This window comes from Aphelocoma coerulescens, chromosome 7 (assembly GCF_041296385.1).
Source record: "Aphelocoma coerulescens isolate FSJ_1873_10779 chromosome 7, UR_Acoe_1.0, whole genome shotgun sequence".
Classification (NCBI taxonomy): domain Eukaryota; kingdom Metazoa; phylum Chordata; class Aves; order Passeriformes; family Corvidae; genus Aphelocoma; species Aphelocoma coerulescens.
Window position 1 is genome coordinate 20,376,818 of NC_091021.1, and position 14,196 is coordinate 20,391,013.

General features: G+C 41.9%; 1 protein-coding gene across 9 annotated transcripts in view; it reads left to right on the plus strand.

The window, feature by feature from the left end:
* The first annotated feature begins 2,452 nt into the window (after positions 1-2,452).
* Positions 2,453-14,196, plus strand: part of STK39 (serine/threonine kinase 39) — an 89,670-nt gene continuing 77,926 nt past the window's right edge. Inside the window, exon 1 of one of the 9 annotated variants that reach the window (XM_069020759.1) lies at positions 2,453-3,370. In XM_069020759.1, coding sequence (XP_068876860.1) covers positions 3,352-3,370 — 19 coding nt within the window. In that variant the 5' untranslated portion in view covers positions 2,453-3,351. The other 8 variants (XM_069020764.1, XM_069020766.1, XM_069020757.1 and 5 more) reach the window with 8 other exon arrangements.

Sequence of the window (14,196 nt, forward strand, 5' to 3'; positions counted from 1 at the left end):
AGCCACTGGGGCTCATGGTGCTAGAATGAGCTAGTAGTATTTAGCCAGTGATTTTAAAGTTTTGGGTGGTTTGGCAGCAACAGCAAGTTAATGGCACAATATGTTCCCATGGCCTTGTTTGAAAAGCTGGATGGGTGGATGTGAAGGCTTAGCTGCCATAACAGGGGTTCCTACCATGCAAAGCCACCTGTGACATTGAGGAAAAGCTCTGTTGACACTGAGGCTGCATCTGCTCTCCAGCTCTGCAGAGAAACTCACCAAGGCTCCGTTATTCTTTTTAAGTTATGGCTTCAATGTGCCTGTCAGGGCTCCTCACTTTCAAAGGGGTTGAGACAAAGACGTAAGCATTTCCTCTACCTGTTGCCTGAAAGCCAGGTTAACAAAAAATACCTAAGATTTAATAATGGCATGTTGCCTATTTAACTGTGTATTCACTAGAGGAGAAATGGAGGTTGAAAGTGTTTAGTCTTCTCCCATCAGCACCAGCTGCTGTTGTGTGTCATATCTCATGACATTGTTTAAAGCACAGACATCCTTCACTGCTAATAAATTAGAGGCTTTCAAACCTTACCTATATAATTGCAGAGAGCTGTGCTGCTGTACGTGATACTCATAACTGCATTTTTAGGCCATTTTTGGAAGAGAGGCTGGTTTTACTTCACTCATTTCTCTGAGGTAGACTAAGTGACAGTAGAGAGAAGAGATCCTTCTTGCTCTGGGTTAGTCTGTGGGAGGTTATATTGCTGTTTTGGCTGCATCTGCTGCCTTTCTATTCAGAAATAAAGTGGTTTGGGTGGATGTTGTCCCTTTATATTACTAGCATACATACCATTACTTATAAACTGCAGTCCTCATGCTTGTATCTGATTTTATATGAATTTTATGCTTATCTTAGATGTATCTTAAGGTATGCTTACATTCAAAGTTAATTTGTTGGTCTGCAATGTTGCTGTAAGCACCTACGTTATCTTGCCTAAATTCTGCAAACCTAGAAATGGAGTCGGAGTTATTTTGCTCTAAACACTTTTTTGTCCCATCTGGAGAGGGTACTGCAGGGAACTTTCAAGAAGTCTGAGTGTGGTTTAACTCTTCTGCCATGGTGGCCTACATGGTTTTAAATATTGCCGGTTTTGACTGTAACCTGGCCATGTAAAGCCTTCATTCACTTTGGAATCAGTCATTTGGGTGGGAGTGGACTCAGCGACCCAATCTCACGCAATCCTACATCTTCAGGCACTCAGAAAGACCAAGTCACATTCAGACGGGACCATTCTGAACTGTCATCAATTCGGAGAACAGTGATTTTTACATTAGTCCTATCTATTTCTCTGGAACCGGCAGGTTGCTACTCTTTCCAGTGTCCGGAAAGCCTCGCGGAGAAGGGCGCTGCCTTCTGCCGGGGCTGGAGGGCCCTTCCCCGCCGCCTGCAGCAGGGGGCGAGCGGCCCCGCGCCTCCCGGGCCGGCCCCGGCCCCGCGCTGCCCGCGCAGCGGCGAGACCTCCCGAGCTGTGCCCTGAACGCACGGAACGCTTCCCACGGCTCCGACCGCTTATGAAATTGCTCTCCGGGAAGGGTCCTCCTGTAAAACCTGCTCATTTCAACGAATTGCAGAGTGCAGGTGCACTCTAGAAATACCCAATTGTAGGGATTAGTTGGGGACACTGGGACAATAATCAGGACAAAAATAAATATGATGGTATCAGATGTTAACCAGCAGTTTAAACAGTAATATAGCAGTAGCATCACAGAAATTCATGGCTCAGAAACTAGCCACCTCCAACCTCCTCCCCCCCCCAACAACTGAGTACAGATGGAAAAGCTGGCTGTTTTCCATCAATAGTGAGTAACCCATTTTCCCTGCTGATTGATTTGGCCTGTACTGTTGCTCTTTTACTATTTTTTTTTTTAATGCTATTCCTGGCAGAAAGGTCTTGGCATTAAACTTAATGCTGAATGACAATTTAATACTTCCTCTTCCAAGTCTCACTGACCTTTAGTTTTGTGGCAAATAATTTCTAATTTGTATATAGGAAAATACTTAAATCACCTAGCTTTTAAAAATGAGATTGAGAGGAATCATTAGTTTAGCACAAAAACGCACTATTTTTATTCTACTGCTAGAAGTCTCTATACTAAGCTGAACTGTTGCTTGTGAGAAAATGGAAGTGCAGTGCACAAATATTTGCAGGTTGCTGATATACCTTCTGATGAATCATTAAGCAGTGGTTAGGACTTCCTTCAGCTTTCTCAGCAACACAACAAAATAGAAGTAACTTGCTTTCCTCTTTGGAATAACCTTCAATTAACTGAGTCCTCACTGAATTAACCACACAAAAAAATTTAGTTAGTAAAAGGGGATTATCCATAACTGAACTAGAACTGAATAAAGTAGCTAGCAGGTGTTGTATCTTTTATTGACTTTAAATCTCGCTGCATCATCCTTCCTAACAATTTGTGAGGTTCAGTTCTTTTAGACAGTGCTATAGCTCTCCTGCTTGCATACTGTGTTCGTTCTAATTACCTTAAATTCATTCTGTAGGAGGAAGTAAGATTTTGAACTATATGGAAATCTTGTGTTACCACTCTTCTCAGAGCTCTGTAAATCTTAAAATGCAAAGCATTCAAAGTAGGAGTGAGACTCTAGACTACACAAATAACTATTTTCTAAATTACTTCATAGTAAGTAAAATCCTAATGATATCACTGAATACTTGACACTACTAAGAGAGTAGAAGAAAAAATCCATACTATTAACAGCAATTTCATTTAACACCAGGTTGGGTTTTTTCGACTGTAAGATGGGAAGCACTAGAGAAGTTTATTTATTATTCTTATTTGTTTGAATCACTTGGTTCTGGTTTGCCAAGGGGAGCATTTTCAACTCTCAGTCCTTCTTGGTGGCATGAGCTGAGGCAGTGTCTGCACTGAGGTGACATGGTGCAGCTGTCCTACTCATCCTGGAGAGGGCCACTCGTCATATAGTGATTTAACCGTTTTGCAGGACTGCAGCACGACCACCGATGAAAACAAATGCTTTCTTCACGTCCTCAAATTCGAATACATGTCATCTCGCAGCAGCAGCGCTCTTAGCAGTGACACTTGTATGTGAGCTGTGCTCCAGAGCAGCCTGCGTGCTTATGCTATCGGCCTAACAGGTGCTTTAGCATCCGCCACGCGACGTGGCTTCCCTCCAGTCCTCCCCCACCCCGCGCTCGGCCCCGGCGGGGTCCGGCAGTCCGCGGGCAGGGCCGTGGCCTGCACACGCTCAGCCCGCCGCCCCGTGCGGGACCTCGCAGCGCTTCCAGAAGCACAGAGCATGCCAGCGAGCCGCGGGATGAGCGGGGAAGGACGATGGGCAGAGCTGCCGCAGGTAGGTTACGAGGCGCTGGGGAAGGCGGCGACCACCGGGGTGCGCGGGGCCGCTCCCGCGGGGCGCCTCCGCCAGAGAGCCCGCGCTGCTCCCTCGGGCGGCGGCGCGTCAGGGGGCACCGCCTCGCTCTGCCGGCGCCGCACCGACACCGCCCGGGGCCGCCGGGCCCAGGCACCGCGCTCGAGCTCCGTCTCTCCGCAGCGGCGCGGGGCGAGCGGCCGGGGCCAGCGGCGACGCCCGCCTCTGCCTCCTCCCCCTCGGCGCCCTGCCTCCTCCCTCCGCCGGGCGGGCGGCCGGCTGCGCGGGTAGGGCGGGCGGGAGGCAGAGTGCGGCTGAAAGGTGTTGCTGGAGGGGAAGTTTGGAGAAGGTCGTCGGGTGCCTGGGCGCTCCGGCAGCATTATGGCGGAGCAGGGCGAGTCGCCGGTCCACGTCCAGCAGCCCCAGCCGGCCCCGGCACCCGCCACCCCGGCCGCCGGCTGGCCCATCTGCAGGGACGCCTACGAGCTGCAGGAGGTGATCGGTCAGTGGAGCGGGGGCGCGGCGGGGCGGAGGCGGGGAAGGAAGGCAGGGATGCCGCGGCCGGCTCCGGGCCTACCGGCGCTCGCTCTCCCGCAGGCACGGCTCGCTCACTGCGGCGGACGCGCCCGGCACTGCAGCGGTGGCGGCTGCGAACTTTATCCGCCCGGCAGCGGGCAGCCCCGGGGGGCGGCGGCTCCTTCTAGAACCCGCCGCGCCCCGCCCGGTGCGGCTCGGTGGAGGTGCCACTGACCTGCATCGTCACTCGAGCCTTGCCTGCTGGTTTGCACTGGGACCCCGGCAACTCCGCAGATGCGCTCTAAGTGCTTTATGTGCCTACGCTGTGTGTCCGTGGATGCGCACATGTGCGTGCATCCGCTTAGATTACTCTGCATTTTTTCCGGTGCTTTCATGGGGGAGGTAAATCTCACCCGTAGATCTGCTGCTCACGTGACGCCTCTCTCTTAATCAGTATATATACATCTATACGTATATATGTTTAAACTATTTCCTCTTCTCCCTCACTGTTTCATCTTGTTCGTATCTGCTTGTGCCCCTCGGCCCCATGCCCGTCGGTGGCACGTGAGGCTAGCGGGGGGTTACAGCTTCGTTTTCACCCCAGCCAACCTGCTTTTGACCCGGTTTGCCATGTGAAGTTTAACCCGTCTGCTAGCCCCCTCCCATATCCCTGGAGGATGGGGACTTTCTTGGTTGTGTGCTTCAGCACTTTGTTCACGTGTCCAACTAATGCGGATCAGATGTGTTCAGTCTCAATTCCCTTTATTTGGATTAGGTTATTTTGAATTTTACTTGTGAAATGCTAACTGTTGTTGAAAGTATGTGCGATGGAAAGTTTTTAATCTCTTGGCCTAGATGCTGCTTGTTGCTAATGATCTACTTTGGGAAAATTTGCTTTTATTTGTATGTAACATTTTAAACTTCTAGCAAATACTGCAGATGGCAAAGACCAGCTCTAAGACTGATTGCTGTCTCTTACAAATGAGGCCACTTAAGTGAGAAAAGTCCAGGTGACTTGCCTGCTGATGCTGTTGATTATATTCAGTATATTGCTAATTGTTGTCAGGCTGACGAGAACTGCATGTTATCGATCTGGAAGTTGTGTGTACTCAGCTTTGTCATTAAGCTTTTTATTTTCCACAGGCAGAAACAAAACAGTTGAGAAAAGTACTTCTTCCTTAAAATGGGATGGCTTTTTATTGACCCAGGTGGTACCTTTGTGTTTCTGTTTGTACTTCCTAGGGTGTGAATAGGGACTAAGGAGGGATGAGTGTTCAGGTGTTCAGGTCCCTGGATGTGGCTGACTTGGATGAGTATTGAGCAGGTGTTGCCTGTGGAGGCCCCCCAAAAGTATGGGTTTACTGGACAGAGGACTTTATCTTTCTCAGTCTGGATAATGGATCAAAGTTAGCCAAGTGGAAGTGACTCTACTAGCATAAAGGTGTATCTTTGCTGAGGAGTAGATCCCTCTTCTAAGGTGAAAAAGGCCTCAAAGGTGTTGGATTAATCCTTGTCTAGGGTGTAATATGAGTCATATGAGTTACTTAAATAATAGTTGTTTTCTGTTACAGTACCTGTAGAATGCCTGTGTGAGAATTTCCTTTAGAAACTCCTTTCTACTTTATTCTTTCCGCTTAAAAGCTTGTATCTTTTGGTATGTAAACTGTAATCCTAACTGCTAATATATATTTACATACATCCGTTGAACAAGTGGATGCTAAATCGGACTAGCAGATACCAATCTGTAGAGAAAATTTATTGCTAGTTACCTATGGGTGCTCTTAAATATTGATATTATTTAACTGAATGCCTAGGGAGTAAATTGAGGTCAGGGTATATTGAGTCAGATTCTTGGACACACTGAACTTGCCTGCCATAATTTCACTAAACTTAGGTTTCTTCCATGACTTTCTTTCAAAGTCACTGAGATTTATTTTGTACCACTTGACTAAAAACTCTTGTGCTTAGTCAAATATGTCTTTTTTCATTATACTTTGTATTTGTTTTCTTAATTTACAGGAGACTCACCACAAGATTAAATTTGGTCTGGATACTATTAAAAATAGTAAAAAAACCCAACCAAACACACCCCATCCCGCTTTTTTTTAAAAAAAAACAAACCCCTACCCAGCCAAGGCTCCTGTAAATTCCATGTGTTTGACCACATGCTGACATAATTTTGGAGCTGTAGGATGAATGTTGTTGGTTTTATTGAATGTGGTGAGGGACTCTTGAAGAATCTTTTTTATATCTGAGGGAGGAGAGAATGACGCAGTCTGAGCTTGGTTCAGCAGCAACCCTTTTCATGGGCTGTGCCAGGGTTAATTGCATTGTGAGCAGTAGTTACCACTTGCTGAAACAGAGCTGATCACCTCTGGAAAGCACTACATACTTCTCCCTGAGGAGTTTGGTAGCGTCAGTTCAGTTCAAACAGCCCTTTCCCAGTTAAATGAGAAAAATAAAAAGACATTGAAGCACTGTTGTGGGCTTTGCAGGAGTAAAGATACACCATACTGGTTTATCAAAATGCTGCCCAACAGAATAGACTTTAGATTCTTTGGTAACTATAGCACAGATGTAGAATGGCTATTTTAGGGGTGTTTAAAAGTTTTGGTGGGGATTATAAAATGAAAGTAATTGTTAATCTTGTGGGCCGTCTCTATCCTTTGGATTTAGCAGTTGGAGAAGTTCTGTTCTGTGTGAGAACACGAAGTTTTCTTGTTGCTCATTTGTGTCTATCTAGCCACATGCTATGCTGAAAACCAAGGCCACATGATACGGATTTCCAATGAAAAAGCTTTTTAACATTTTTCTGTCTGTTGTATCCTCCATGATGGCTGAGAGATTCAAGTGCTGGCTGAGGAGAAAATACTAGTTTTAAGGAGTGCTTCTTATGTTATTCCAAGTCTGCTTTATTTTTTAGGTGGCTGGCCACTTCTCTGTAAACTCTTTGTCTGCAGTTTCATGATACATTTAATCTGCTCTAACAGGCAGCTGCTGAAAGGATCGCATTGATCTGACAGCGAACTAGTTCTTCTGCTGGGTCAGTTTTCTGCTGGATCAGATTCCCTCTTTGACTTGCTGCATGGCTTTGTGATTGATAGGTTTGATGCAAGGAAGAGGCTCCTCCGATTAATGCCTAGATGCTTATATTTTCTGGAGTGTGAAAAAAACATTCTGATTGTGCTCTATAAATATATAAAGAGGAAATTTTTACATTAATTCAGATTAATACAGGCTGTCCATATACAAAAGCACTTAGAAGGGGATTCCTAACTGTTAGGACAAGAGGATCTAACCAACCTTCTGGCAGTAGTTACATAGGTAAGAACTGTAATTGCTATTAAGGCAGAGCCAGATTTAATTTAGTGAAGACCTGGGAGATCTGAGATTTTAATGCATTAAAATGCTCAGTGGATTTTAATATGTGTGGAGGGGGTTTTGTTGATTTTTGTTGGTTTTTTTTGGTAAGGTTAATTTGACTTAGATTATAAAAAAGCTTATAAAAACAATACTTGTGAGAGGTGTTCTTACACAGTTTGGGTTTATAACCCAACTATTCAGAATAAAATAACTGAAATTGATTTCTCTGAATTTATCATGTTACATATATGAGTTTTTTCCTCAGAAGCAATATAAATCTCACAGAACAAACATTTAAATGGTAATCAACATTAACACTTTATTCAATTTTGATTTTTTTAAAATCATCTTTCTACCTTTCAGGTTGTAATGAGCTCTACATCACCTGGATAAGACAAAGCAGCATTAAATCTTGGTTGACTTTTTTGTTTTATTTTGGGTGGTGGTTTCTTTTTTTAAATTTTTTTTGTTTTGGTCTTTATATGATCAAGTGGCTTTGACTTGTGTTTGGAAAGCTACTTTGGAATTGATGCTTCTCTGCCAGATGTAACTTTTTGTCATCCTGCACTGATGGAAGGTGGATTCTGTTATGCAGAAGCAGTGGATTATTTTGTGATTCGGTTGGGGGCTAATTTTCATTATAAAATTATATTTTTCTCTCCTGCTGCAACAGACTTGGAAAATTAATTTGGCTAGGAAACAGCCAGAATTAGATTGAAATAAACGGTTACTTTTACGAGACAGATCATCTATATTGGCTGAAAATCATTCAAGAGTTACCTTAGTTGAACTTGTGTGTTTGTCTAGCTTTTTTTTTTTCTAACTTTGAGCTCAAGAATATCTTGTGGTTTGTTGCCTCAAAAGGTGCAGTGTTGCTAAGTCAAATGTGTTGGGATTTTGAGTAGAACAGTTTACCATTCGAGACTATTCTGCTGATTTTATGGTTCTTATTGTAAGCAGCCTGTGAACGAGGTTATGGCTTGTTAATGGCTCTGGGGTCTTTGGTGGTGTTTCCGGGGTATGTTATTTACTTTTTTTTCCTCCCCTGCTGCATGTATTGCTAATGGCTCTTTGTCTAACAGAGAATAGGCTCTCCTATGTTTGTTGTTATCAGTGATCTTTGTGTAGAGTGGTCTCTGATTATGATCCTTAGGAACCCATGTTCACGTTGGTAATGCTGTATGCTGTTTTGAAAAGCCTTTCTATAGTTAGAGGTAAAATTACAGTTCTGTGTTGTTCTGTCAATCAGATGCTCGTGTCTCATTCACACTTTCCAAAATTTCTTATCCCTGTGCTTAATCAGGATGCTTTAAAATATTTGAAGGGCTTTCTTTTGCTGTAGTTTTTATGTATGTACTGTAAAAGAAATCACACTGTGCTCAATGAAATACCACACTAGCAACTAAAGATATGGTAAAATTTCATATTTGCTCTTGCAAAACCTCCAAAATTCCTGCATGAGAAGCTGCAAAATTTGATAAGTAATACTTCATGCTACCTAAGGTCTTTGTACCAAATTTGTAAAAAAGAATGATATGCTTGCCTTAATTCTGCTCCAAAGTAAATTCTATTCCTTACCAATAAATCTTAAAAGTTACTACAGCAGCCTAAGCATATTGTACATGCACATACTAAATACAGCCTTTGTAACATTAATTGTAACTTAGTACAACTGTAACTTGACAGGAAGAGTTTAATTTTGTAAATGAAATTTTACGTTTTGGGAAATAATTGGTTGAGATTTTCTGTCTGCTAAAAACCATCTGTGGAAACTGGGGAAATATTAAATCCCCATTTAGTATTTTAATAAGGAGTGGCTTTTAATTCAGTTGCCAGGGTAAAGGTGGTCATGGTGCAATTTAAAAACACCTTGTAGAACATTCACAGTGCTGTGCTGCTAATGAGGCTGTGCAGAGCTTGAAGCTGTTAATTATTGGCTTTGTCTCCACATGGTAGTGTTGGGGAAGGGACCTCTGTCTTGGCTTTTTTTTTTTTTAATGAAAATGAACTTTCTGCATTAGAAATACCCAGAGTGGAGCCACAGCTGTACATGGCTGTAGTTTTCATTGGTTCAAAGAGGTTAGACTTGAAGTGATTCAATGTTCAAACTTTGTTATATAATCTGGTGAATTTTATGAAAAAGTTAACTAATGCAATTGGAATTCAGACCTGTCAGGAAAAAGATTAAAAGATTAATTGTAAAAAAAAAAAAAAAAAAAAAAAAGCTTCCTTTGAGTTTCTCCTGATTGCAAGTAACCAGCATATAAACCTTGTTTTTAAGTTACCTTGTTAACTGGAAGATTAAAGGATCATATACCAACACGTCAGGCAATTGGCTAGTGCTAGGTAATGATAATTTACAGAAAATATGCTTTCCTGCTCTTTGAATCTTCCTACTTCCCTTTTGGTTGTCTCTCCTCTCCCTATGCTTTCTCTTTCCCTTCCATCCAAGTTATTCTTACAGATAAGGCCCAATACCTCTGATGCTTGGAAAGTTCTGGCTCCACAGGAATTGCTTGAGTGCTGGAAGAGGATCCGCTCTATTGGGAGTGTGTAGAAATTTGAAGGGATTGCATGATTTTGCCCCTTGCTAAGTGTTATAACAGCAAGGCTTTGCGTCTTTAGAGTGGAACCACTTCTTGTAACCAGCATTGTACTTTGATGGTGGGGGCCAAGTTCAGATGTGGGAGAGCTATTTTAGATTGGGTCAGATGTTGTTTTGAAACAACTTAAGAGCTGTTTTACTTTTTTTCTTTCAGTGAAGAATCATTTTCTACTAGGTCTGAGACCAGTTGTTTTTTTTTTCCAGAATCTGTTTGTCAAATGGAGCTTGTCTTTGTTAACTGGAAACAAAACCACATCTGTTCTGATTGGCTTGAGGGGGAAAAGCAGTGAGCTCTCCATGCAAAGGAGATGCGGGTGGCTCATATAGTGGCTACTTGTCTAGGTCGTATTGCATTTTTGTGTGCCCTCCCTTGGTTCTCTCTTTCTCTTCTGTCATTTCACCTTCCAAAATAATTTGGAACTGTAAGGCAGCAGTTGATAGAAGCTTTTTTTTCTTCCAGTAATAATAGTAATTCTTGATGTTTAAAGAATGGGCTCTAAAAATCAAATTAAGTTAGCTACTCTTGTTAACTTCTTGGGCTTGCTGAAGTCACTGGGCTACTGCTAAGCAGAGGTTGCAGAGGAGCACTGTGCTTGCAGGAAAATGTCACTAGGACATTTTCTGGTGCCCAAAATTAAAGGTGAGTTTCTCCCCACCCCCCAAAAATTCATACTTAATATATGTTGATGCTACTTACCCTATGTAAATAAAGAATGAGCTGCATTGAATGAGTGGATTTTTCCTTATTTCTGCCTTTTACAGCACAACCTTTCCAGTAGGATGAAATCCTGACAGCTCTACTAGATTTCACCATTTCTTGCTAAGTTTGAAGGTCTTGGATGTGCACAAGGGTTGCGTGGTTGAAGCTTGTGGGTGTAAGAACATTATTATCCAGCAGTATCAGGATGAGGCGACACTGGTGTGGAACAAAATTCTTGAGAAAAGAATTTTCTCTAAAACTTTACTTTTTCCTTATAAGAAGGAAAAAGTCTCTGTATATTTATACATACATATCTATCAGTCTTTATATGCACTGTTCTAGGTTCTGTGTAGTTGTGGGATCAACTCTGTAAATGAAACAAGCAGTGTTGAATGCATGTCTCTTGCCTTCTTTGATGGGGTTTGTCTGCTGTGCTCCCTTGCTGACCTTAGGGTTCTGTGGTGGTGATGCAGCTTCCTCCTGCCCAGTGCTTCTGGCTGGAGACTGTCCTTTGGTATTGAAGGGGTGCCTGGGAGACTAGGAGTGCTAGACTGAAAAGATGGGGGAAAAAATTCAATCCTACCCTGAGGCAGAAAACGTATTAATGATAAAAAACAAGGGGAGTATACAGGGACAAGCAAGCTATCAATCATGTACCTAACAGTGCTGGAGGAATCTAATTTTTCCTGAAACTGATGTCAAGTCAGAGTTACTTTGAGAGTTACCTTTCAGGAGATAGATACTTGGGGAATGGTAGTAAAGAGGAAGCAGCTTAATCTTCATGGAGAAGTGTGCATGCTTCCTGGCATTTATGTAGGCTTCAGTTGATGGGTGACTCTTCTATATAAAATTTAAATGGCAGTGGTGAGCTGCTGAGAATGCCGATGAAGATGGTGGGATTTGAAGAGTCCCTCTGAACAATTCCCAGGTACATTTTGCCAGGGTTGCTGTTTGTGACAGTCCTGTGGCTTGCTTGCAAGGGAAGCTCAGTGAAAAGTTTGAACAGTATTCTCCATTTGTTAGCTGAAGTAATAATTTTGTGTCATTAGTGGAGTTAATATTTTCAGTCCTTTGCCTGTGGTATTTGACTAAGTATGTGGTTTTATTCAATAGTTCAGTGAAACTTCAGGGTGATAAATTAGCTGTCTCTGTTAATCATTTGTCTTTACAAATAACAATTTCTGAGTCATTTTATTAGCCTCATTATTCCTGTGGATGTCTAAATGCCTTTGAAGTATTTTGATTTTAAGTTAAATATAGATGAAACTTGAGAATGTCCTATAAGGCTGATGTAATGATTATGCTACATAGTGTTTAAGTTGAGCTATGCTTGTGCACTTAGAGAAATTAGAATTAGAAGCAGACTGAAAATTTGAATATTTTCATGCTTTCAGAAGAATCCTGTACTTAAAGGTCTTGAAAGTCAAGATCCATGTTGAATGTCTGTGTGCCAAGTATACCTGCTTCAGGGTAATGGTACAAAAATAGTTACTTTAACAGACCAGCCAAATATTGTGTATTTGTTAATCATGGTTTCTGTCTTTTAGGAGTAACATGAACAAGATCATAAGCTTGAGCTATTGCTTTAGACTTCTGAGAAGCAACATACTTGGATTCAGAAGCACAGCCATTTAATTATAAAGTTGCTTTTTCCTTCTCACTTTTTTGCTCTGAAGACATTTTATTACAGGGTCTGAATTTAAGCTTCTAATTTATTCTTCTTAGTGTCTTGTGCTTCCAGACTCTAAGCCACTTCAGACTAATAATAGGAACTTCATTAGAATTAGATTAGAATCATCTAATGAAAATTTAATGATTTGATAGTGTTTGTATTGCTCCAACTCTTCCATTGTTTCAGGAGGAGCAATATATGAGAAATAGGTAAGTTTTCTGCTTGTAGTGTGTGGTTGCAGTAACTCAAATTCTGGGAGGAGTGTTTTGTTGGGGTTAACTAGCTGAAGATGATTTGTAGCTCAGCACTGCTGTATTAATTAGAGATCTTTATGATACTACAGTAGCAATAATGCCTTTGTTTTGGTAGATTGCTGTTCTTCGTTCTTGGAAGAGAATGATGCACTATGTGGTGGCATCCGGAAGACTTGGAAAATACTGTGTTCATGGTATTAGGATTGTTCCAAGTGTTTGCTTTCAAACTAAATGAGAAACAATAAAATATGCCGACTAAATCAACACCAGAATTTGTTTATAGTGCTACTTCAGAAGTGAATAGTAATTCTTTTTTAACAGCTTTTTTCTAGGCGAGAGATCTAACTTAGCATAGCAAATCTTCTATTTGTCCTGTTTGTGTCAGGGAGTTCTGTGGAGTTCTGATGGTATCCTGGTAGGGTAACTTTTGGTTCCACAGTGAATACCAGATACCAAGTTCTTCTCCCATGTTCTGCAGAGACATTTTCAGTGTGGGTTTTGCCTTCCAGATGCTTGTTTTCTATATTGATGATGGAACAACGGGGAGAATGAAATTATCAGAATCCACGTTTCTTCTCATGTGACGATGAATGGATAATAATATGGCAGATAAAATCCATAAATTCTTAAATCAAGTCATATCCTTCACTCTTTTCCATGCTTTTTTTGGGAAAATGCAGAATGAGTATGGATTTGTTGGATACATTCATGTGGAGTACTGTACATCCACATATGTCCTTATCACATGGCAGCCCCAACACAGTGTGTACATCAGGAGCTGCCTCCTGCCTGCAGCGTGCCGGCTGGGTGGGCGTGCAGCACAGCTGTGCCGCAGGAGCAGTGGCAGCGTGGGGGAAAGAGCCTGCTGCAAGGTCTTGGGATGCTACTTTTTGTTTCTTGTTCCCTAACAAATTTGAAGTGTGAGTGAAGTTGGATTCTTTTTCATTTTGAAGGAAGCCAGAGTAGATCTGATTACAAACCAACTTTTTTGAAAAAAAAAAAAAAAAAAAAAAATTTTTTTCCACAATTTCTCCAGTTTTTCCATAACTGGAGAAGGCCTCGTGTGCCTCAGGGCTCTTCTTCCCCTCCTCTGTCTTCTGAGCTAGTTTGATAGCTAGGTTTTTTTCATTATGCCCAAAGAAAAATATTCCTTCAAATCTCTTCAAATAATGAACTGTTACATGTCATGTTACTAATTTTTCAATGGCACATGTATTTTCTAGTTCTTAAGTTTGATGAATTCACAAGTTACCTTTAAATGCTGATATGAAAGTGAAGGCATTTTAGGTGTTCATTAGGTGAGTACCGCTAAACACCCTCTTTGTTGTCTGATGTGATACATGCTATTTCTTGGTGGTATTGTATTCCCAATTCCCGCTCTGCAACTTCTGTAAATTAGAGTAAAATTAATATTGAATATAAGAGCGTAGTTTATTTTGCCCTTATACATAACACATTTCCCTTTTTTTCTTCTAAATATAGCAGCTCATATGGAAGATAATGTGATTGAAAGGAGAGATCATTCCAGGTATAGAACTTGACTTTTCAATGCTCAGTTCAGTTTCATACCCTTTCATTCTTTAAGCTCTTAAAATGCTATCCTTTATGTTACTTCATAATCCCAACTTCAGAAACATGATAGTGAATGGACCGTGAGCAGACCAGGTGCATAAAGTGGCTGTAAGATAACTCAAGCGG